This window comes from Colius striatus, chromosome 25, assembly GCF_028858725.1.
Source record: "Colius striatus isolate bColStr4 chromosome 25, bColStr4.1.hap1, whole genome shotgun sequence".
In the NCBI taxonomy this organism is placed as follows: Eukaryota; Metazoa; Chordata; class Aves; order Coliiformes; family Coliidae; genus Colius; species Colius striatus.
Genome location: NC_084783.1, coordinates 1,691,385 through 1,715,340, shown reverse-complemented (window position 1 = coordinate 1,715,340; position 23,956 = coordinate 1,691,385). Strand labels below are relative to the sequence as shown.

The following is a 23,956-nucleotide window of genomic DNA, read 5'->3' as shown; positions in this document are numbered from 1 at the left end:
TTCTGACTTGTAAACATGGTTTTTGCTTTTTTATGTCTTTTTAAATTAAGATAAAGTGAGCTCAGAGTACCCGTTCCATCCCAAAGTGCTAAGACTTCTTTGTTTAAGGTTTGTTTTTTTTGTGGGTTTTTTTTTTCTCTTCTGTTTTATTTTTTTATCTTTTTTTTGTTTGTTTGTTTTTTTTAAAAGTCTTTTTTATTGCTTTTTTTTTTCTGCATTAAATAAACATCCATCTCTTCCCCCAGCTCCCACCACTCAGCCCACCCACCCCCTTTCCCCATCCCCTCCCACCCCCTCCCCACCCCCAGCACACACTCCCCCTCTCACTCCCTCACCAAAATACATTCTTCCCAAACCTGCTCTTTGCTTTGAAAGTAAAAACACCAAAAAAAAAATAAACCAAAAAGGAGAGGGGAGGGGAAAAAAATAAAACCACCAAAACAAAATGAAACATCAAATAAAAGGAAGAGAATCTCAAAAAGTGCTTTCAAAATAAAAAGGGCTTAAAATCTCTTTTTTTTCCTTTTTTTTTTTGTCTTTTTTTTTTGTTTCATTTAAAAATGTGCATTTAGAAAACAGGTGACCAGCTGAAAGGTGCCTTTTCCTCATCGTCCTCCGCTAACCCGAGGGTTCTATACCCGCCTCTAGAGCCATACAGCATCTCCAGATATACATATAGATATATGGGGGGGCTGGGGGAGCTCACCCCCCTCCCCCCCAGCCCCCAAGGCCTCCTGCTCCTTTAAGAGAGACCTCAAATAACCTTTTTTAAAAGGAATTTGTCATTTTTAGGCGTTTTTTTTTTGGGGGGGGGGAGTGGGGCTGCGTGGAGCCGCGGCCTAAAATACACCGGGGGGGTGGGGGGTGAAGGTTTGTGTCCCCCCCAGTCCCAGCCCCAAGTTCTGCCGGGGCAGTGGGTGCTGGGAAGGTGCTGGGGGGGTTCTCAGCCCCTCCCTGGGAGCAGATGGACACACTGGGATGGGGATGGACGTGGCAGGAGGGATGGAGGGATGGACGCGGCCTTGTGTGGCCTGGCTGCACCGCGGGGTGGCCCCTGCCTGCGGTGTCTCCAGTGTCCGTCACCCACTGCCCACAGCATCCCTGCACCAATCCTGCTCGTCCACTCACACTGAATCTTTTTTAGGCAACTTTAGGCAATCTGAAGCTATTTCCTCCAGCCAGCCCCTGCCCTGCCCTCACCTCCCCTCTTGGGCTGGTGGGAAAACCCCACACCCCCAAAAAACCGACCCCCGTCTCCTGAGGGGCAGCAGCGACCGAGCACCGAGCCCTGCTGGAGCTTCACCACCCCCCTCCCTGCCCCCCAAAAACACCAGAGGAGGGGGAGGCCATCCCCACTCCCCCCAGGCACCGTGTACCGCCCGCCTGCACCACCCCTTCCACTCCCACCACTCCTTGGGGTTGGCTTTTACTTATCGTCTATTTTTGCTTTTCTTTTTTATTAGGTTTCTTTTCTCTTTTTTTTTTCCTTAAATAGATCTCTCTCTGCAATAAGTTTTTGTTTTGTCTCTTTTTTTTTTTAACGTGTTGTTTGGACACAAAATAAAGCTTTGGATTTTACATGGAAGCTCTTTTCCATGTGACACAGCCACTTTCCATCCCCGCCCCGTCGCTTCCTAGCGTCTGCCTTTGCAACAAAAGGTCCTTGGCTACGGAGAGATCCTCGGGGGAGTCCCACTCAGCGATGGGAAGGTTGGAAACATTATATATATATATATCTCTTTTTTTTTTTGTTTGTTTTCTGTGGTTTTTTTTCTTTAAAAAAAGGGAGAGAAACATCTTTAAAGAGAAAAACAACAAAAAAAAAACTGGGAGGAAAAGTACTAACTAGATTTTGTGACACTTTCTGTTGGGTTTGTTTGTTTGTCGTCGGGTTTTGTTGGTTTTGGTTTAGGAGAGTCCTTGCGTGTTACCCTCGGCCGACCCTCCTGCTACATTCAATCCTGACTCTTCATTATTTGAATTCTCCTCAAAGTGCTGCTGCTCTTCTCCGTTCCCCTGCGGGGTGTCCTCTGATTCTTGACTCTCCCCACCGGCTTGAAAACTTCCATCTTCGGCGTTGCCCGGAGGGGTGCTGGGCAGCCCCCCGGCATCCCTCACCCGGGGTTTACGGCCCCTCCGTGACGGGACGCCGTTGCATCCATCTTTTTTAAGGTGCCTGTGCAAGTGGTCGGAGCGGACGAAAGTCTTGCAGCAGCTGTCGCACTGGTAGGGCCTGAGGCCGGTGTGCACGCGCATGTGGTTCTTCAAGTCGTAGTTGTGGGCGAAGGCGGCCCCGCACTGCTGGCACAGGTACGGCTTCTCCCCCGTGTGCTTCCGCATGTGCACCTTCAGCTTGTCCTGCCTGCCGGGACACAAGGGCGGGGAGAGGAGGGGGATGGTCAGCACAGGGCTGGAAACGGGGTGGGCTGTGAGGATGGGCACCAGCATGGGTGCTGGGATGAGGTGTGGGGATGGGCATCAGCACAGGGATGGGCATCAGCACAGGAATGGCCATCAGCACAGGGATGAGCATCAACATGGGGACGGGTGTCAGCACGGGGTGAGGAGCAGCTGGGATGAGGTGTGGGGATGGGCATCAGCACAGGAATGGCCATCAGCACAGGGATGGCCATCAGCATGAGGATGGGCGTCAGCACAGGGATGGCCATCAGCACGGGGTGAGCAGCAGCTGGGATGGGGTGTGTGGATGAGCATCAGCACAGGGATGAGCAGCAGCTGGGATGGGGTGTGTGGATGAGCATCAGCACAGGGATGAGCAGCAGCTGGGATGGGGTGTGGGGATGGGCATCAGCATGAGGATGGCCATCAGCACAGGGATGGCCATCAGCATGAGGATGGGCGTCAGCACGGGGTGAGCAGCAGCTGGGATGAGGTGTGGGGATGGGCATCAGCACAGGGATGGGCATCAACATAGGGATGGGCGTCAGCACGGGGTGAGGAGCAGCTGGGATGAGGTGTGGGGATGGGCATCAGCACAGGGATGGCCATCAGCATGGGGTGAGCAGCAGCTAGGATGGGGTGTGGGGATGGGCATCAGCACAGGGATGGGCATCAGCATGGGGAAAAGCATCAGCACAGGGTGAGCAGCACCTGGGATTGGGATGATCATCAGTGTGAGGATGGGCATCACTATGGGGACAAGCAGCACCCAGGACAGGGCTGAGCACTGGTGTGGGGATGGGCATCACTATGGGGACCAGCAGTGCCCAGAATGGAGCCAAATATCAAGACTGAGCATCAAAATAGGGCTGAGCAAGTGCCTGATATGAGGCCAAGCATCAGTTTGGGGCTTAACAGCATCCAGGATGGGGCTGAAAAGCACCTGGTAGGCGGCTGGGCATCAGTATAGGGCCAAGCATCACCCCATATGGGGACAAGAATCACCCAGTATGGATCTAAGCACGAGTATGGGGTGAGCAGCACCTGGGACAAGATCAAGCATCACTTAGTCTGGGCCTGAGCAGTGCCTGGGACAGGGTCCAGCAACACCCAGTGTGGGTGTGGGCAGGGACATGGGGCTGAGCATGTCCCAGCACCGGGCAGGATGGCTGCAGGCAGGGCCAGCGCAGCCGCAGCTCCCCAGAGCCCAGGGAGGGCTGTTGCAGCAGCTGGGCCCGAGGCCAACACAGCCATGTGAGCTGCAGCCTCTCATTTCTTCCTGGAGGAAAAAAACACCAGGCACGAAGCAAAGGCAACGAGCCTCATCTCACCCAGGCACAGCCCAGCCCTCTCTGCTCCCTGCTGCCCAGGCAGGGCCCAGCCCCACAGCCTGCACCCCTGGGGGGAAACTGCCAGCACCAGGCCCCAAGGAGTCCCAAACCTTAAAGGCAAGGACCAAAGCACCAAGTGTCTTGGGTTGGTTTTAAGGCAGCTCTCAGAGGCGCTGGGAAGGTGGGACACAGCAGCACATCAGCACAGCTTAAAACCCCTGGGTATCAGCAGGCTGCTGGTGCCACCACTGCTCCTCCCCCTGCAGACACACAGCAATCAGGAAGCAAAGATGAGGGTAAACTGATGGGCTCTGGGATCTCCCCAGTGACAGGGAAAGCCCCCTGAGCAGAAAGGTCCCCAAAAGCTCCTTCAAGAGCAGGGACTGTGTCTCTGGAAGGCATCTGCCCAAGCCCAAGCCTCCCCTGAGACGTTTGTTTGTGATGGAGGTCCTGTCACCCCACAGGGTGAGGATGGGGAAGGAGAACAGGGGGAAGGAATGCAAAAGACTAATAAAACTGGGGGGAAAACAAGGATGATGGAGCATTTGTTGAGGTTTGGATCCGTTTTTACATTGGGAGCCCCTGAGATAAGGCCTCAAGCACAGCCCAGGAGTAGGGGCAGAAGCAGCAAAAAGCAACTCATGGACACTGTTTGTGAAAGGAGCCCAGAGCAAGAGAGACCCAAGGTGGCAGCTGGCCATGGGGCACAGGGGATGGGGCTGGCACACCCCCACAGAGCCAACCATAGCTGGAGAGAGCTGGAAACCATGTGCCTTGCTGGGAAGCAGCCTTGAGGAAGGGTTTCCATAATCAGTGAGCGGAGCTCAGCAGCTGCTGTGGGGTGAGACGTGTGATGGGGCCCAACATGCCACGGGACACAGAGAGCATGGTTCTCTATCTCTGTGCCCAAACACCACCTGGGCCAAGCAGCAAGGGGATGAGTTTTGGCTGGAAAATAGCACGACCCTGGTGTATTATGAAAGGGCCTTGTTTAGAGGGGCTGGGAGAGAACTTCCACCCCTTCCTCTGCAGTGCCAGGGAGGGGAGAGGGAGCAGGTTCCCCTCTGAAAGCCACAGGAGGAGGGTGAGCTGGAGAAGTGGTGAGGTGGCACCGCCCCACTGCTCCCCCAAAAAGCCCCCAACACCTCCCCTCATCTCTCCCCCTCAGCACCATCCCCGGTGGCAGCCACTCTGGACCCCAGCGGTGCTCCACACCCAGCTCAGCCCTTGGGCCGCCCTTGTGCCCGTGGCGCGGGAGGACTGGCATCCTGCCCCCGCCATTGCCAGCATTCCTCAGCCAGCCAGTGCCAGCCACGGCCTCCTGCCCCACGGCCCAGCCCTTCACCTGCCACACAGGCTGCCAGCCCCACGGCCCCCTCCCTCGAGGAAGGGACTTGCCAGGGAGCGAGGCAGCGGGCACGGCGCAGGCCGGGTGTTTGGGCAGGCAGCTGGTTCCTCTGCCACACAGCCCACCCAGGGCCCAGGGTGAGCCCCCAGGGTGAGCCCCCAGCCCCAGCTCAGCCACGGCAGCCGCAGGAAGCAGAGAGGAGGCGGCACTGCGACACGTGGAGCAACACAAACAATATCCCCTTTCTTCAGCACTCCCGTGGCCGAGGAACCCTGAGTAGAAACAGCCCCGAGGCGAACGCCCCCGGGAGCTGAACCCAGGCACTGGGGTTTGTGTGTTGTTCAGGGCAGCCATCACTCAGCCCACCATGGAATGAGCGAGGCAGGGCTCAGGCTCACCCCAACCTGACTGAGCAGCCCACCGGGGCTTCGGTCACCCTGTGGAGCCATTTCTAAATGACTCTTCTCGTTTTGCTCCTCTGCCACGATGGAAATACCAAAGGCTGCAGCTCAGTTTCATCAACCACATTATTTGGCCCCTGCAGAAGCCGGGGCCTGGCCAGCTTTCCAGCAGAGCTCAGCACTTCAGGCCACCAGGACAGTTTGGCATTGGCCACTGAGACAAGCCCCTTATGGTATCTCAAGAGTCAGGCACTCACACTGTTTATCTCTGGCCTTTGTACCCTGTTAAGATGGAAATGAGTTGAGCAGGCAAGATGAAATTGCCCACGAGCAGCCCCTGGGCAAAGCCAGGAGCTGGGTTTGTGTGCCAGGCCCCTCCGCCCCGGCGCCCGCCCGCTCCTCACCTGGTGAATCGGACTTTGCAGATGTTGCACTCGTAGGGCTTCTCCCCGGTGTGGGTGCGGATGTGGCGCGGCAGCTTGCCAGCCCCCTGGATCACCTTCTCACAGATGGGGCACTTTTGGAATGCTTTTGCCCTGATCTTCTTCTCTACCTTCTGGGACCAGGACGGATAGACGTCGCTCTCGTTCGAACTGCCGAAATATTTCAAGTAATAATCCATGACGCCGTCGTCGTCCTTTCGGTCGTCGTCCCCGAGCTGCTGCCTCCCCACGGAATTTATCATCTGCTGCAGCAGGGCGCTGGCAGCCAAGCCATCCACCTCCTTCGTGTCATCCTCCATCTCTGGTCCAGCAGCAACGAAGCTGGGGGAATCACCAGCTTCCTGCTGGTCCAGAGACCCCCCCGGGGTCCCTTCCTCTTCTCCGGGTGTAGGCAGGCCACGGCCGCTGTAATGTCCGTTCTGAGAAGGTGAAAACAAGGAGCCAGGAGCAGCCTCCTCCTCCTCACGGTCCAGCCACATGGCTGGGTTGCTGTCAGGATCACAGTCATTCACCTTTGGTCTTTCATTTAGGGGGGCTTGCGAGTAGAAGTCTAGGCCATTGCAGTCCGCCGCCTCCTCCTCATCCTCTTGGCCTCGGAAGTTCAGTCTCTGAAGGTCTCTCAAGTCTGGGTTGGTCCACGGAAAGCTGCCTTGGTGGCCATTGACGGGGTTGCTCTGGAAGAACTCCAGGTACTCTTTTGCTCTGAGATGGTTCCTTTGATCAATTTGATCTACTGTATCCATCTGGTCATTTTTGGCCAGAATCTTCCTGTCCAGGAGATCCGTGCAAACATCCCTCACCGCCGGGATCTCCAGCAGTGTGGCGGCGTTGAGGATGTCGTTGACGTTTGAAGTGCTGACAGTAAGGGTCGCGGTGTAAGCGAAGTCCAGCAGAGCCGACAAGGCATCTGCGCTCACAAAGTCTATCTCATACACGTTTTGCTGGTCCACCACTAACCCTGAGGTGAAGAGCTTCTTGAAGTACTGGCTGCAGGCTGCCAGGACGGAGCGGTGGGTGGGGAACTCCTGGCCTTCCACCAAGATGACCACGTCACACAGCAGCCCGTTGTTTCTCTGCTCGTTCAGGCTGCTGAGGATGTCGCTGCTGTGGTCGGGGAATGGGATCCCGATGGGGCCGTCCACGCCACCCGCCATCTTCGATGCAAAAGGCTACGAGAGAGGGGGAGAAGAGGCAATGAGTCACGTGGGCAAACTCCCAAAGCACAGTGGCTGCCTGCCCACCGCTGCCAGCACTAGCCAACGGGCTCCCGTGCCCTCCACACGACCCTCGAGGCCGCCGTCCTGCCTGGCGTCCAACATGTGCCTCCCGTGGAGCCAGGCTTGCCTTTGCTCTGGGAGGGAGGAGGAACACAGCCCAGGTGTTCTCAGGCTAGAGGCTGGAAGAACAGCTGAATTAGCACAGACCTGGGCCAGAGCTCACAAGCCTTGGCAAGGACCAGGCTTAACACAGCCAGACAGCATCGAGACCGAGCTCGCGGCTGTGTCTGGTGTCAGGCTCCAGCGGCTTGAGCCTCACCAGTAGGCCCCAGTCCACTTCTGGGAGTGTTTCCCCAAGTCCATCATTCTACTGGAGAGGTCTCCTGTTCAAGCAGCCTGGCTCTGCCCAGCCAAACTCCTGATACCATCACACAGCGACTGGGAAAACCATTCCCACCACTCAGCCCTGAGCTCCCAGGGTCTGCACACCCTGTCCCAGAGGCACAGGCAGTCAGTACCCTTTGGAAAGGGCACAGCAGCCAGCTCAGAGCTCGAGGGCTCTGGTGTGCAGGAACAAGGGAGCACCCACCACCCCAGCCTGCTGCCAAGGGCCATGTACTAAGAGCTGAGCTTGAAACACTTCAAACCAAAGCACCCACTGCAGGTTCCCTGGGAACAGGAGCCTCTGCAGCCTCTGCTGGAGAGGAGACAGGTCCCAGGAAGCACGGGCAGCAGCTCTGGCATCAGCCTCCCTGTCCCAGAAGGGCTTCAGCACAAGCAGCAGTTCTTTCCAGCACTGAGGGTTTGTTCAGGAAAAGATAAAGAAGTCACTCCTGATGCACTAGCAAGGCAGAAACAGAGACACTTGACTTTATAAATACATCCTCTCTCCAGAGGCTCAGAGAGACAGAGCGAAAGGAGCAGCACGGTGCCACTTGGCTGCATTTGAGAGGGATCCCCCTGCAGCAGGAGAGGGGCAGCAAGGCCAAGGGCAGGCAAAGGCAGGCTGCCCAGCTTCACAGAACCAGAGAATCATTTGGGCTGGCAAAGCCCCCGAAGCTGCTGCAGCCCCAGCCCTCCCCTCACCCTGCCCAGCCCAGCACTAACCCCTGGCCCTCAGCACCTCAGCTCCAGGGCTTTGGGATCCCTCCCCCAGCTCCCTGGGCAGCCTGGCACAGGGGCTGATCCCCTCTCAGGGAAACAGTTCTGCCTGAACACAGCACTCGAGTTGCAGCCTCCCCAGGGCCCAGCACAGGGGACAATCCCTGCCCTGCTCCTGCTGCCACCCCACTGCTGATCCCAGCCAGGTTGCCACTGGCCTTCTTGCCCCTCTGGGCACGCTGCTGGCTCCTGTTCAGCTGCTGGCACCAACCCCCCAGACCCTTTCCCTCCAGCAGCTTTCCAGCCCCTCTTCCCCAGTCTGGAGTGGGGCCTGGGGTTGCTGTGGCCCAAGGGCAGGATGACGCCCTTGGCCTCGTTGAACCTCATCCCATTGCCCTCAGCCCATGGCTCCAGCCAGACCTGCTGCACCACAGGCCCTGAATGAGCCGCTGCATTCTCCCAGGCTCAGCCTCCTGCTTCCCAGCATCAAGAATAATCTTTCCCTCCTCTGTCTCAAGCAGTGAGCCCCTGGACTCCTTGCCACAGAGAAGCTGTCTGCCTACAAATCAATCTCTTTCCCCTCTCTGCCCCAAGCACAGGATCTTTAGGGGCTGACACAACCCACAGCACCTCTCATACACAAATAATTGGCTTCACAGAATACCTCAGCACAAGTGTTAAGCATCAAGGTCCCCAGTTAAAGGTGGGGAAACTGAGGCACGGCGGGAAGTGGCTTGTCCCACGCGACCCGGGGGGACACACACAGATGAGTCAGGAGCACATTCAGATGTAATTACACAGGAAGCAATTCCAAGCCCTGCATTACAGCACAGGGAGCTAGCAACCAGGTTACAAAACACTGCTGGCCTCCCAGCAAGCACACCCACCCCATTCTGGGCTTTTCTTGGGGATTTCTCAGTGGTTCTGCCCATTTCTCAAAGCCTCCTTAATCCCAGAGAAAGAAAGAGGGGGAAAAACACCAAGGAAATTCTGCCCCTTCTTGTTTTATACAGAGAAAAAGCAGGAGAAGGAAGTTGGGAGTCTGTGAAACACCAAAGTGAGGCAAAACCCCTCGGTACTGAACACCAGGAAGGCAGAAATGGGCACTAAGCTCAGCACACGATGAGATGGGGAGGTCAGGCTGGGAGGGAAGATCCAGGGCAGCTGCTGCCAGACCTGTCACCAGGCACCAACTCCAGAGCTGCCTCCTGGGCTCCTGCAGCAGGATTTGAACCAGAAGCCATTATTTCATGGTTTTAAAGAAGAGGTTCTCACTTGGGAGGAAGAGGCTGTTTGATGGCTGAGTGCAGGGCCTGGGAAAGCCATTGCCTGTCTCAACTCGGGCACTGGCCTCAGGTGCGACCTTGGGCAAGGTCACTGCATCCCTGCATCTGCAAGGGGTCCAAGGGACTTGCCACCCAGGCCTCCTCAGCAGTGCCCCATCATCACTTGCCCCATTCCCTGAAGCCCCTGATCTGAACCAGCACACTGCTCCCCAGAAAACTGGCTCTGATCCCCTTGCCCACCCCCCAGCACCTCCTGGCCCTGAAAATGGCACTAGAGCCACTCCCCCTGCTCCTTTCTCCCATAGATTAGATGCTTTCTAAAGTTATGCCACCTCCCAAATAAAGAGAATTCGAGCTGTGTGAAGCATTTTGAAGCTTCAGGCAACAGCCTGCGGGGGCAGCCGAGCTTCTGCACCCACACAACCGGGCTTTGTCGGCTGCGGTACCCGGCTCCAGGGACCCAGGGGGCCCGGGGCAGCAAGTCAGACAGGGAGACAAGGTCAGCCCTCTCGGCCAGGGGGGCTGGGACAATCAGCTGGACAGTGTGGGAACGGCTGCAGGGTCATGAGACTGCCCAGGGCTGGCATGGAAAGTTGTACAACTTTGCAGCTCATTCTGCGCGCACAACACGCCCTTTGTGTCCCTCAGCTGCGGTGGCCGACGGTGCCGAGGGGCAAAACGAGTTGGTCTGAGCCCCCCCAGAAGGAATGGCCACAGCCAGAGACCACCAGGCTCCTTCCCTGAGAGCTCCTGCCCAAGCCCTTGAAGGATCTCGTGCTGTTGCCTGTGCAGGGGGGCTGGACAGCCAGAGCATTGCAGCCTGCACCGAGCCGGGTGGCTCAGGGGATGAGTAATGAGAGACAGCCATCCACCTTCACAGCTTCAAATGACAAATCCCACCTGGAACAGGCAGAGTTGGGTGAAATCCACTTGGAAAGTTCCCAATAGCCAGGTGACAAGTGACAAAAGCCTCTGGCATGACCATCCCTTAGTCCCTTCCTTGGCAAGGACAAGGTCTGAATGGGCCACCAAGGGGGAGCTTCAACTACTGACCTAAATTTCCCAGGCAGTTCTTTTCTCTCTTTGCACCCCCTGACCGCCAAAATGCATCACACGCTGCTCCTCCCAGACTGTGTGTCTCTGCAGGGCTGCAAAGATGCCACATTTCACCCCAAACGAGTCTCTGAGGAGTCAGGAGGCGGCTCTCACATGTCCCTGGTAGCAGCTGAGGGGACAACAGTCAAAACACTGGCTATTGAAAAGAAGAGTTTACAACAATACCAGAGCTCTCCAGTTTATTTACAAACCTTCTTTACAGACCTGGCAGAACAGGAGCTGCATCCCTAACGACTCAGCTAATTCCTCTCAGCAGTGCTGAGCTGAGCCCACAAACACCAAACCCACCGAGGTTCAGCCATCCTCAGCTTCCCAGGTCAGCCCAAAACAAATGCAGAAGGGAAAAAGAGCAGCATTTGTGTGTGTGTGAAGAGCACTGCTGAACACCACACCTGTGAGGGAAACCCTCTGCCTCCCCGAGACACAGCTCGTGGCAACCTCGGCTCTTCCACGTCCGACTGGTTTCACGCTGAGCCCGGCTGTAGTTTGATGCTGCTCCACAACACTATAAAGGAGATTTTTTCTTAAGCTCAAGTTTGATAACTTGATACCACCCAACTGCCTTCCTACAGCACTGCTGGAATGTGACATTTACATTCACATGAAGATGGGAGCACAGCCCGAAGTGCTGACCCAGCACTGCTTAATTACTGCTTTCCCACATCACCTCAGCGGCCTCGTTGTTTATTTTTCTTCCTTCTTTTGCTTTTCTCCTTGGGCACTTATGTAAATTTTATCAGGGTGAACAGAGGAACCTGAGCAGCTGAGTGCCCTGCAACAGGCAGGTATCGGGTGGAAGAGCTAAAGTCACACCTGGTTAGGAGGTAACAGCATTCTCAACGTGCTCTTCGTGCAGAAAAGAACCCAAACCAATTGACAAAGGCAGGGCTCTGCCCTCCCACAGAGGTGCCACCCACTCCAGCAGCACAGAGGAGAAGCTTGAGCAACACTGTGCACCCATTCTGGGCAGAAAGGGAAAAATTATTTGCCTTTTCCATCCAGGCCAAGGCTTTAGGGCACTGCCACAATCCACAACATGAGGTTTCCTGGGAAGAGCTGTGTGCTGGGTGGTTATTTGGGCTCCTGCAGCTCACGATACCCAGAGAACAGAGATCACAGGTCACCATGCTCGGTTTTTAGAGAAGACAAATCTGACAGTGTCAGGGTAGACCTTGCAGCAGCTGTAGAAAAGAATGTAAGGCAGTGGTTTGCTGCTCAAGGCTCAAACATTATCCCAGCCCTTGCTCACCACTGACTGGGGGAATGGGCATTTTTCCCCTATGAATAGCTCACCCCAATTACAGGTCACACAGCACAAGTCCTCGTCTCTTCACGCTTAGGGAGCCATCATCCCAGTTCTCCCCCTCCCCTTCCTTCTTCCAGCTGCAGGGACACATCTGTAAGCCTGGATCCCTTGAGATAGAACACATCTCTCCGGCCATTGGGAGCAGGAGCCGTCATCTCTGCTGACACCGAGCTCTGCAACATCTCAAGGACAAGCCCAAGCAGGTCTCTCTCTGCCCAGGACCCACCCTAAACTATGCAAAGGCCTCGGGAAACACACCTAGCACGCAGCAGCAGCAAGCCAAAGGGGTGGGAAGATGGTAGGCAGGAGGAAGTGCAGGAGGGTGTTTTGCTTGCCTGGGAGATGTCACTGTTCCAACCCCTCTACAGTGCTCTGAAAAGCCAATCAGCCTCTGAAGGGAATGAACTCACTGTCGGCAGTTTGGTGCCAAACTACCTGACTTATGTGGACCTGCTGTTCCTCTGCACGTCAACAGGAGCCAAGGGCATTGCATGAGGAAACAAAAGAGGATAAAATCAAATCACACTGACTTTTTGTTTAATAAATCTCAGTGTGTGACAGTGCAGTGGGAAGAAGGGGCTTCTGTGTGTTTAACAGGTTAATTGGGGCATCAATGGCAAAAAGAGTCAATTCAAACTGTCTTCTATCTGCACATCACATCTGGGGCAAAAGACCAGAGGATACATACGGCATGACCAAGATCATGCAGCTATTGAAGTGAAGAGATCAGAGCAGAAGATGGATCCTGCGACTCTCTGTGGCCTCTCTGTGGACAATACTGCTCTGTTTTCTGCAAGAGGCATCCCCTCCAGCCCCCTGCACAACCCCCCTCCGAGGGCACCGACACCGGCAAGCAGCACATGCCCCAGCATCTCTGCCCCAGCTCCCAAGGCAGGGCCTCTGTTCCCACAGCTCTCACTGACAGATTCACGACCTGAAAGCTCATCTAAGGAACGAGACTGACCACATCAGGAGGAAATCAGTTGGCTCCTGAAGAGGCAACTGGGCTGCTGATCACACAACCACACCGAAACTCCCACTCCGCCGGCTCCTCAAAGCGCGGCAGCTGCTTTGCTCCGATCCTTCCGAAGACGGGAGCTCGCCCAGCCACCCGCTGCCACGTCTCAAACAGAACGTGATGTGGGAAAACAACTGAGATGCTGGGACAGTATGTGACAGGGGAGCCCTGAGCTCCTTCCTCAGCTCCAGCAACCACCCTTCGTTTCAGTCCAACTCGATGAACTCGCACCACTATCAGGTAAGCAAAACAGCTGGGGTTTTCCTTGCTGCTGCCAGGTCTGACCTGCCAGGGAGGTTTGCCTCTCCCTACTGTCTAGAAATATATGCCTGGGCAGCACAGCAAGCTCCAGCACAGAGTCAACCCTGGTTCTAAGACTGTTTCATGCACAAGGTAAAAGGAAATCCACTCAAAAACCTGTAGATCCACCAAATGCCAGTCCTCCAGCACAGACCAACACCACATCCCTCCTCTCAGACGAGCCAAAGCACTTTACGAGATGAATATTGACAGGGAAGAAACACCTAATACACCACAGAACCAAGAGTCTCTGGGGCAGGATGCAAGAAGCTCAGACAGGAAAGGAGAATCCCACATCCTGCTACTGCTGCCAAGGGAACTCTGGTAGGAAGAATATCTGGTCATTGCTCCCACTGATGTCTGGACAGAGCAATGGAACTGAACACCCCTTGGACCCTCAACGAGCATCATGGGAACCTCAGTGACCACAAGTAATAAAGAACTTTGATTTTCCTTCATATTAAGAATGATAATAACCATCCCCTCCCACAGCAGAGCACCTCAGAGGTAGGAGTGGGGTCAGGCATTGGGGGGCCTGACGTGCAGAGCCGGTGGAGCGAGGACAGCCGTCCCCCAGCCAGGCATTTCCTCGCATCCTGTGCTCATTCAGAGGAGCCTGCTTGGGCTGATATATTTGGCAGAGCATCTAAATTCATCTGGAAGAGCTGCATTGAAGAATTCAGATGAAGTCCTGAGCCTGTGTTACGTCAGCGGTTCAACTCGGCCAGAGAACGGGCCATGACGGGACGACCACCAAAAGCTTCTCAGCGAGGTGACACATCTCTGAGCAGCTCCTGGACACACAGCTTTTGGGGGTAGTTCAGCAACCTCCCTGCTACCTCAGGCAAACCATGGCAGATGGTTGAAGGTATCCCCAAGAGACCAATTTCAATCTCTTCAGTATCCAAAACTGTCCCCTTCCTGCCCCCAGCCCTCACCAATGTGTCAGCAGTGGGAAGGAGCCAAGGAGAACTTCACCAAGATGCTTTTTGGTGGTGTAACAGCAACTACTTGTGCCAAACCAGAGCCAGAGCGACTGCAACCAGCATCCCAAACTCCTCTGGAAGCACTGGGTTGGAAAGCAAGGAGCAGAAAAAGGTGGTGTGAGGGAGCAGGGAGATAACGACTGCCTGGTGGATCTGGTCTCTGTGGTGCTGCTGGGAGATGGCAGAGGTCTGGGATTCCTCATCACACCAGAGATCATCAGGGACACTGTTACAGAGTGTAACAGGAAGAAAAGGGCTCGTTGCTCTTCATGTTCCGCAGATTGCTTGAATTTAAGTGTTCTTCAGATGCTGGTCCAGAAGAGAAAGGACACACCAAACGTGGCTTTTATCTGGTTGCACAGACAGCGACAGGACAAGTGCCCCTGAGGAAAGGGCCCGTGACCACCAGCTCTAACAAGAGGCCCAGGCTCTGACCCACTGACTCGCCCCTCAGCACTCCCACCCGTTCCTCTGCCTGCCTCCCCCATTCAGGCTCCACAACTCAACCCAAGCTCTGACCTCTAGGCATAAGCACAGGGCGTTACTACCACTGGCCAGGGGAATTAAACCAAAACAGCAAAGAGAAAGGCACCTGCAGCAGGGCACGGGGCCCACTCCAACGTGTCCCGAGCGCCAGGGGAGCAAGGGAAGCACGTCCCAAGGACAAAAGGCTGCAGGACCTGGGGCTGTTCAGCCTGGAGAAGAGAAGGCTGAGAAGGGCCTTTATCAACAATTATAAATACCTAAAGGGTGGGTGTCAGGACAAGGGGCACGAGCTGGCACACAGGCAGTGCCCCTGGAACACAAGGAGCAAGTCCTTTGGTGCTGAGGTGAGGGAGCCCTGGTCCAGGCTGCCCAGGGAGGGTGTGGAGGCTCCTTCTCAGGAGGTTTCCAGACTCCCCTGGACACATTCCTGTGCCTCTTGAGCGAGGGGAACCTGCTTGAGCAGGGGCTGGGGCAGCTCTGGAGGTTCCTTCCAACCCCACCATTTGGGGACTCTCTGAAACCTAATGGCATTCACTGCCCAGAGAAGACACATAGTGCAGCTGCCTCTCTCTCTCTAATGACACTGGTAGCCAATCTCCACAACTAAGAAAACAGACCCAACATTAAGGGGTGAGCCAATGTGATGCTGCAGATCCCCACCAGTGTCTGTGCCTGGGCAGGGAGCTCCTGCCAGGGCACGGCGCAGCCGCACACGGGGAAGCTGGGCTTCCGCCGCCACAGCGACTACAGGCAGAAACCAGAAGTGGCCTCAGAGCCTGGCAGACACATCCCGCCTGCCACGTCACGTGGTGAAGCACCAGGGCCTGGCCCAGCCCAGCCTGCACCGACCTGGTATGGCACAGCCCAAAAAGCAGACGGCCACGGCGTGGAGGCTGCCGACCCGCCGGCCCCCGAGCACACGGCACCGACCGGGACGGAACCACGGCTCCTGTCTCGTGTCGCAAGGTTTGCATGAACTGGTTACTCCACCCACACCTCCTTGCCAGCCTTCTCCTTTGTCATCAGTAGATTGTATTTAATCCAGCAGGAACGTGCCCTGGTTCAAGCTCGTGTAGTCGCAGACCCAAGGCCGCTGCGTTTCCCTCGCACTTTGGGCTGTGCAGAGGTTTGTTTTGGTGCCAGAAGCTCCCCACCATCACCAGCACCGTTGCTGTGCCTCTGGGTTTCTCAACACGGTGGTCCTGACTCTATCATTGATCTAGGTGAAGCTGCTTTGGCAAGAGGGTCGGACTAGATGATCTCTAAAGGTCCCTTCCAACTCCTACCATCCTGTGACTCCATGGTCTGTGTGCTGGGACGGTCTCTGGCTGACACAAATCTCTCCACGCTAAGAAGAAACGAGCCAGCATCCACAGAGGAGGCCGAGAGCTGCCCAGCACCCCTCAGATCCTGCAAGCCCACCCTTGCTCCAGCAAAACTGCTCCCAGGTCTCCCTGCTCTCCTCAGCCAAGCCCTGCAGCCCACGTGCACAGCCCTCAGCCTGCCAAAAACGTCCAAGCATGGCTCATGGGGCTGGGAAGGCTGGTCACTCTTGCATTCATGGAAGCTGCTTGTGTTGTTGCTGAAATAAAACTCTTCAACAGCCAAGCCCAACTGTGCCCACACGCCTGTTGCCGCAGCCCTCTGACGGGTTTTCTCCCACGTAGTTCCCTGCAAAACCACAGCAGGTCCTGCAGAATACCAAGCCCCTGCCCCTCAGCCCCAAGTTCTCCAAAATGAATTAGAAAGCCTCAAAGTAGCACATAAATGGAGAAAAAAACCCAACTCAAACCAAAACATAGAACTGTGTGTTTCAAGCCTGGCTAAAGGAGCAGCCCTGGCCCGGGAGAGCACAGTGTGCAGGGAAGGGGAAGGTTTCTTTTGAATCTTCAAGGCCCCAGCACTGAGATCCACACTGAGAGAAGTTGCCCATATCTCAAAAAGGCAACATTTGGCCCCTTTGCCAAAGGGAGGGACCGAGGCTTCCTCACGGCACAACGCCGTCGCCAGCGTGAGCCCACGGCTCAGCCAAGCAGCAGGGCCTGTGGGGCCACCACCACGTCCCAGCTGGATGCAAACAGGAGCTTCTGTAGGCAGCATTTTCCCTTCAGGGACCACACATGGCACAGACCAGCAAGAAGCCGACTCCTGTGCTCTCCACTCCAGCCATCACTGACAGCATCCACCCTCCTCACAGCACATTCCCCCTTCCCTGCCGCAGCTTCTCTCCATCTCCTAAACCAAGAGACCCACAAGAACCGCTCAAATCCCAAATGCCCCCGTTCCCACAGTCCCCCCAGCAGCCGTCTGTCTCCTGACCTGCTCCCTGCAGGCCTGTCTCTCCAGCCCAGCTCCCTCCCAGCCACTAAACCAACTCGTTCCCCTCCCACCCCTCAGCTATGTCACAGGTTCCCCTTCGCTGCCTCCGCATCCTCCCCCTCCCAGCAGCCTGACGCTTCCTGCCCCGCTCCCCCTGCCTTCAGCGCTTCATCTCAAAACTGCCTCAAACTGCATCTCAAAGCCTGGTTGTCTTTTCCACACCAGGAAGAGGTGAAGAGGGAAGAAAAGGGGAAAAACCCCCAAAGACTGGAGTTCACTGGCAAAGCAGAGCATACCAAGCAGGGCAGTCCCTACGTGATTCCTACTTTGTGGCTAAACTGAGAGCTCGTCCCGCTGTCCTCAACTCCACGCGACGTGCAGCACCAGACCCCGAGAGCACACATGCCACTGGCCTCGTCCCCAGCAGTGCTGTCCTGCCATGAAGCTCTCTGCTTTGCCTTCCCTCTGCCTGCCTTCCTCAGCGCTCGAGGATGAAGGGAGGGAACGCTGAACCGGTACCGCGTGTACTCTGCCTGTTGGGGCAAGAGGCTGCGAGTAACTAGAGAGCAGCAACCTGTAGCTACAAGCCTGGCTCTGGTGCCTGCCCAGCTCTGCATTGGTTAGGCACTCAAGCAAACACACACAAAAGAAATCTACTTACTGGTTTCCAGTTTGCCAGTGGGGAATAAGTAGGTGCAGGAACCAGGAAGGAAATAGGGAGCACAACTGCAGTTTAACAGCGGGCAAGAGGGAGTTAAAACGCAGCGCTGGGACGCTTGGGAGCATCCTCTGTCGCGAAAAAAGAGAGCAGCGGTCCTTCCTGCAGCAGGGAGAGGAATCATGCAGCTTCAGATGGGTATCAGAGAACCTCAGGGGTGGAAAGCGGGAGGGAAAAGGTCCTAAAGGTGTTAAACCATCACAGGCAAAGAAAGAGCCCGGCCAGCGCCGGCGCTGCGGGTTTGTGCCCGCGCCCCCGCAGCCTGGGAGGGCACACGGATCCGGGCAGGGCTGGGAGGAGATGGGCAAAGAGTCTGTGAGGCAGGCAGGCTGTTGTCAGGGAGATCACGCTCACCACGCTCCGGCCCTAGGCTGGCGTGGGGCTTTTTTTAAGGGGTCGGCAAAGCAGCGGCGTCAGAAAGCTGCCGCCTGCCAGGGGATCTGCGGCTCATCTCACCGACGTGGCCTTGGCTCCCACCTGCAGCCACGGGGCAGCTCGCACCAGTTTCCAGTTTCTCACACCTTGTCACATTACGAGAGGACGCTGATCTCTACAGTTTCCTTCCACCTGCAGCCCGAGGCTGCTGCCCGAGATCCCGCAGGAAGATTTACAAGTCCCTTAGACGACGGGGGGGGGGGGGGTTTGTTTAGGGGGAGAAGGAGCCCCACGGCAATTTGAGGCACAAAAACGACTTTTGCTCCGTGAAAGTCGCGTCTGGGCTGTGCCACAGGAGCCGGCGGTGACACCGGCGAGGCGGGGAAACTGAAACTATGCACGGAGGGAAGACGATCCGGCCAGGGGGCTGGGTGAGAAACCATTGTCCCTGGATACTCGCAGAGGATCCCGACGCTCAGCTGACCTCGTTTACTCCCGGCTCTGACGTCCTACCAGAGCTCTGCCGGGACCGGCGCGATGCTCCCGGCACAGGGACCGGCACGGAAGCGCGGCTCCCGCCGAGCAGGAGGCAGCACCCAACACAAACATGTGCCAGCTCGGATCAAAGGGTCACGGGATTGGGTACAAACGCTTCACTTCATCCTAAAGACTGACTTGTCTTTCTCCCTTTCCCCGAGTTTTGCTCGTCAAAAGGCTTTTAATTACAGATTGAAACCGGTCTCTTCAAATGTGAGGTTAAGGCTGGTTAAGAGCAACTGTTTATTGCTTTGACTATGCAAGATAACGAGGAGCATTCTAATTGTTTGCCACAGAAGCCTTCTCTTTCAATAAACGCAGCATCCTGAGACTGAGGGGGAAAAAAAACCTCTCAAGCACCAGTTTTAATCAAGATTAAACCACAGTCCTCAAGAATTCAGGCTCTGTCTCTAACTCAGACCAGAAATTTCAGAGCCTGTCTCCCCTCCCTGCCTCAATTTTTAGGTTGGACACCTGCAGGGGACTCTGTTCTGTGGAATTGAATGCCAGCACTCAGGCAGCAGCACCTCACCAAACAAGGTCTCAACCCACCCACGGCAGTGCCCCTCATGAGAAGCAGAAATTGCTTCCCTGATTTGCCTACCACGCTGCCATCCAGATCCTCACACCAGGGAAACAACTGTCATTCTCAATTCTGCTTTAAAAGGCCCAAAACACAAAAGCAAACCCACCACGTTCAAATTCATTCCACCCAGCACCTCTACGAAGCAGAGCTCCTTATTAAACACCACAGGACGGGGAAAGGCCACGGTCAGACCTGCTACCACCACACAGGGTGAGCAAAATAAAGAAGAGAAAGGAATAAGGAGAGTTGCAGATCAGCAGAAGGTAGAGAACGACTCTCATTCACCATCAGGTTCCTGAAGAGCCCAAGCCTTGCAAAACCCTCCCCTGAGTTACTAACGCAATTAAGGCTCGGTGGAAAAATCCCACCATCTCAGCCATGTTTGGGTTGTGCCTCTTCACTCCCTGTTTCCCCAGAACAAGCCTAAACAGGGGCCAGAATGAATATTAAACAAGAACGGCTCCTCTCTAATAAACTGCTCAGTTTCCCTGTCTCTCTCTCCTTTTCTCTTTACATACAACACCTCCAGCAAACCATCAGAATCCAGCCAGCCTGGCCCTTCACAATCAGCCTCCAGAAGTTCCCACACACTCCAGTTTCCAACCAGGACCCACAGAGACATTCAGAAATCAAACAGTCCCTCCGATACAAAAAAAAAGAACCAACAGAGAAAACACAACACTCTAAATAAGTGACAAGATGACCTTTTAGCTCCGCTGCACACTGCTTCAGCCCTCATTAGGTTGTAAATTCTTCCAGCCAAAGACCTTCTCTCCCCATGTCTATAAAATACTTATTATATAAAGTTATGGTTTCGATAGCCAAGACAATTAACAGCCCTGGGAACACGGCTAATGTTGAACTCAGACCAGCAGCAAACTCTTACCAAGAGTCCTTGAGTTGAGAAAAACTTTTGTAGCCCGGTTTCCTGCTGCTCTGCAAGCAAAAAGGTCTCCAGGAGCTGAAGACATGGGTGAGGCAGACAAGGCACAGGCAGTGATGACAGGAACTGTTGCTCTCAACACAGAAACACCGGGGTTTACAAGTTGTGCTAAGAGGAAGGCCCCGAGTCCTGCTCCACACACGGGTCCGAGCGCTTTTCCCGCACGACTGAAACAACACGTGCGACGAAGCCCTTTCCCTGGGCAGCACCCAGCTCGCCTCTGCTTCCAGACCACGGCCACCGCACCAATCTGCCTGGGACTCTGTCTCCTGCCACCGGCCTGACAAATGCAGCGCTCCCAGGGAAGCTGACGCTAACCTTTGACTGTCTCAGGTGGCTGGGGCTCAGCAGAGGAGCTCTGGGTACCGAGAGCACAAGCTCAAGTCCCAACTCACCCCGTCAAACTCAAGATCTTTGTGACAGGGACAGTGAAGGCGAGGAAACGTCACAGCTCTGGCTGAACCGAGGCCTCTCTTTTGCTGACAGCCAGGGATGCTGCCCCTCATGTCAACTTCCACAGCAGCTCTCGAGCCTCCGCTGCTGCTGCGCAGCTCCAGCGGCGGGGAGAGGAGCTTATCCTGCGCAGCTCCTCCAGGGCAGCCCTCTCCGCAGGGCCCAGCCGACAGCTTTCAGGGCCCCAACAACCGGGTTGGGGCGGGGGGAGGCGGATTATCACTGCGAACCGCTGCCGGCTGCCCGGCCGCACGGGGGTGGGTGCGCACGGGGGTGGGTGCGGAGCCGGCCGGGGGGAGATAAGGAAGGGGTGGGGAAAAATAAAACCCAGCACAACAACCAACAACTCCCTCCCCCCACCACAGAAGGAAGCCAGAGGACAGCGGCTGGCCGGGCCGCGACAGGCTGGCTTCCCCCGCTCCCTGGGCCGATTCCCCGCGGGGACGACCTTGGGGTGCTCGGGGACAGGAGGGGGAGCCCCGCCGGGGGAGGGAGCGGCCCGGCCCGGCCCCCGCACGGGTCGGCCCAGCCTCGGCCGGGCGGGCAGGACGCACGCCCCGGGGGACCCCACCCAGCAGCCGGAGCGGAGCGGCCCCCCCCAACCCCCCATCAGCCGGGTCGGGTCGGGTCGCCCCCCGCCCCCCCGCCGCGGGCCGCTGGCGGCGGGGCCCACAGGGAGCCTTGGCCGAGCGCCACGACCCCACCCCTTCCCCCGGGCGAGTCGCCGCCAATGGAAGCCGGGCGGGGGAGGGGGCGGGGGGCACCGAGGCGAGGCCGAGGACCCGACTCATGCCCGAGCCCGAGCCCGGGCCCCCGGCCTGCCCCGCGTGAGGGGGAGCCCGGGCGGCGGCCGCGGAGCCGGGGGCGCGGGCCCGCCCGGGGCGGCAGCGCAGGCCCCGCCGCGCCTGTCCTCGGCCACCCCGCACCCCGCGCGCCCGCCATTGGGCCGGGCGGCAGCGGGCGGGCGCGAGGGGCGGAGGGCGCGCCCCGATTGGCCCCGCCCGCTGCCCATCAACGCGCCTCCCACTCGCGCGCGCGCGCGGGGCGAGCCGGGAACAGGAGTCCGCGCGGCCCCTCGCACCTGCGGCGCTGCGCGGGCGCGGGACTACAACTCCCAGGAGCCCCCGCGCCGCGCCCCCCCCCCGCCCCGCAGGGCCCTTCCCCCCCCCCAACCCCCCCCCCCGCGACCCCCCCCAGCACGGGCCGGCCAAGTACAACGTATGCAGGCGGGGGGGTGCTGGGGGGGGGGGCGGTGTTGGGGGGGCAGTTGCATGGCACAACCCCCCCCCCCCCCCGGCACACAGACCCCCCTCGACCCCTCCGCTCCACCACTCTCCCCCAGCCCCGGCGCTGCTCCCGGGGGGGAACGGGGGCGTCGGGCCTCCATTCCACCCCCCCCCCCCCGCCCGACCCCCACCCTACCGGCCCGGCGCCCCCCTCCCACTCCCGCGCCTCCCCGTACCGGGCGGGGGCCGAACGGTCCGAGCGAGCAGAGCGGGCCGCTCCGTGCCGAGCCGGGCCGGGCCGAGCCGTGCGGGCGGGCGGAGCAGGCTCTGGCCGCCCCGCGGGAGCTGCTCGCCGAGGCCCGTATGCGGCTCCTTCCTGCTCCGGCCGGGGCCGCCCCGCTCTTAAAGGGGCCGCGCGCCGCCCCCCCCCCCGCCCGCCTCCCCCTCGCGCCTGCCGCCGCCTCGGGGCGCAGCCTCACAGCCGAGGGGGGGCGCCCCCCCCCGCAGCGCGCGCCCGGGAGCGCGGGGGCGCGACGCCCCTTTCAGAGCCCCCACGGACCCCGCACCGCGTGGGCCGCTCCCCCGCGGCCCCGTGTCACCGCCCCCCCCCCCCTTCCCCTCCCCCCCACCCCGTGTCACATCAGCCCCCCCCGCGTGACAACCCCCGGGGCACCTTCCCGGCACCCCCCGCGCCCACCCATGTCACTCCCCCCCATCCCCCACCCCCGAGCCCACCATGTGTTGCCCCACCAGGCACCTCTCCCAGCCCTCTCTGTCCTTGCAGCCCCTCTCCCTCTCACCCCTCCTGTCCCCCACCCCCCTTATCCCTCTGTACCCCCCCCCCCCCCACTGCCCCCTGACATGCCCCCTGCACACTGTGGGAAGGGGACATGAAAACAAGCTCTGCCCAAGGTCAGTGGTGGGCCTGGAGCCAGTGTGGCAGGGCCAGGACAAACTCGCCAGAGCCACCGGCTCCAGCCCTAGCCCTGTAACACACGCACAGAGCCCCCCCAGCCCCCCCCAGCTCTCTGACAGATACCCACCATTCCGCTCCAGAGTGAACGGCTCCTTAAGGCTGGTTTCCTGCAGCTTGAGAGCTTCATCTGCACGCAACAGCGGCTGCTGTGGGGCACCCACCCCAGAAAGAGCGAGGGAAGGTTTGCAATTAATGATATTTAAAAAGAAAAAACCCTAACAAATTAAATGAAGAGAAAGCAGCAGCTTTGATCCCCCCCTAGCCCCCGCCCCCCAGCCTCTGCCCCGCCCCACAGCCCAGCCTCCCTCTCATTTCCCTATTTGTCCCCTTTTTTCCTTTAACAACCCCAGGCAGCCCCTCTCAGGGGCAACTGAGGCTTCATCCCCAGCTCTCACCCTGCGATCCCCCTCCCCCCACCTCGGCCAGTGGGAGCCCTGAGGGGGTCCCAGAAGGTTTTTAGCAGAGGGGGGGGTTTGAGTATCACTGACCTCATTCTGCAGCTGGGGAAACTGAGTCAGGACAGGGCAACTCAGCTGTAAGCAGGGAATCAAGGGGACCCTGGGCCCCAACACCACAGAGAGGGGAGTGGGAAGGTGGGGGGGGGTGCAGGGTTGGGGGCCCCCCACGCCACACCCTGGGGCCAGGCCCTTCCCTGTGCTGCAGCCACATGCTCGACGGCTGCTTTCGCTTTCCCCCACCGAGGCTGGGAGCGTGCCCAGACCCCCCCACCCAAAGCTGAGGCCCCAGCACGATCCCCCAGCCCCCTAAAAGCCCTCCCCATGCAGGGCTCACCCCCAAAGCCACCTGCAACACAGATATGGAGAGCACCCATGCACATGGGAGAGGGGGCAGGACCCCAAACACCCCCATCCTGTCCCCCCAAAGCAGCAGGGTTGGGGATAAGCCCTTCCTTCAACCCAGGCTGAATCCCCACCCCCCAACTTGCCAGCTCCCCACAACCCTAAAACCCCACTGTGCTGCAGCCCAGCCTGGGGATCCCCTTGAAAGCTGCCATGAGTGAAGTGAGTTTATCCTGGTCTCTGCAGGATAGCCCTGACCCCCAGGGAGACCCCAAACTATTAAG

General features: G+C 57.8%; 1 protein-coding gene across 4 annotated transcripts; it reads right to left on the bottom strand.

The window, feature by feature from the left end:
• Window positions 1–308: 308 nt before the first annotated feature.
• On the bottom strand, window positions 309–23,025 carry ZBTB7A (zinc finger and BTB domain containing 7A). 4 transcript variants are annotated; one of them, XM_062015181.1, is made up of 3 exons: window positions 22,940–23,025; window positions 5,885–7,092; window positions 309–2,362 (listed from the first exon to the last, which is right to left on the bottom strand). In XM_062015181.1, the coding sequence occupies exons 1-3, from the start codon at window positions 22,997–22,999 to the stop codon at window positions 1,909–1,911; spliced, it is 1,722 nt and encodes a 573-aa protein (XP_061871165.1). In that variant the 5' UTR covers window positions 23,000–23,025; the 3' UTR covers window positions 309–1,908. The 4 variants fall into 4 exon arrangements, with proteins under 4 accessions (XP_061871165.1, XP_061871167.1, XP_061871164.1 ...); XM_062015183.1 differs by lacking the exon at window positions 22,940–23,025 and adding an exon at window positions 22,133–22,261; XM_062015180.1 differs by lacking the exon at window positions 22,940–23,025 and adding an exon at window positions 20,613–21,160.
• Window positions 23,026–23,956: the final 931 nt, after the last annotated feature.

What these genes read in the sequence shown, in the direction of transcription:
- ZBTB7A (XM_062015180.1), bottom strand. Translation starts at nt 20,723, where the DNA reads ATGAGGGGCAGCATCCCTGGCTGTCAGCAAAAGAGAGGCCTCGGTTCA. An exon ending in AAGATCTTGAGTTTGACGGG is followed by an intron (nt 7,093 to 20,612) that starts GTGAGTTGGGAC and finishes CCTCTCTCGTAG; the next exon opens with CCTTTTGCATCGAAGATGGC. An exon ending in TGCAAAGTCCGATTCACCAG is followed by an intron (nt 2,363 to 5,884) that starts GTGAGGAGCGGG and finishes GTGTCCCGGCAG; the next exon opens with GCAGGACAAGCTGAAGGTGC.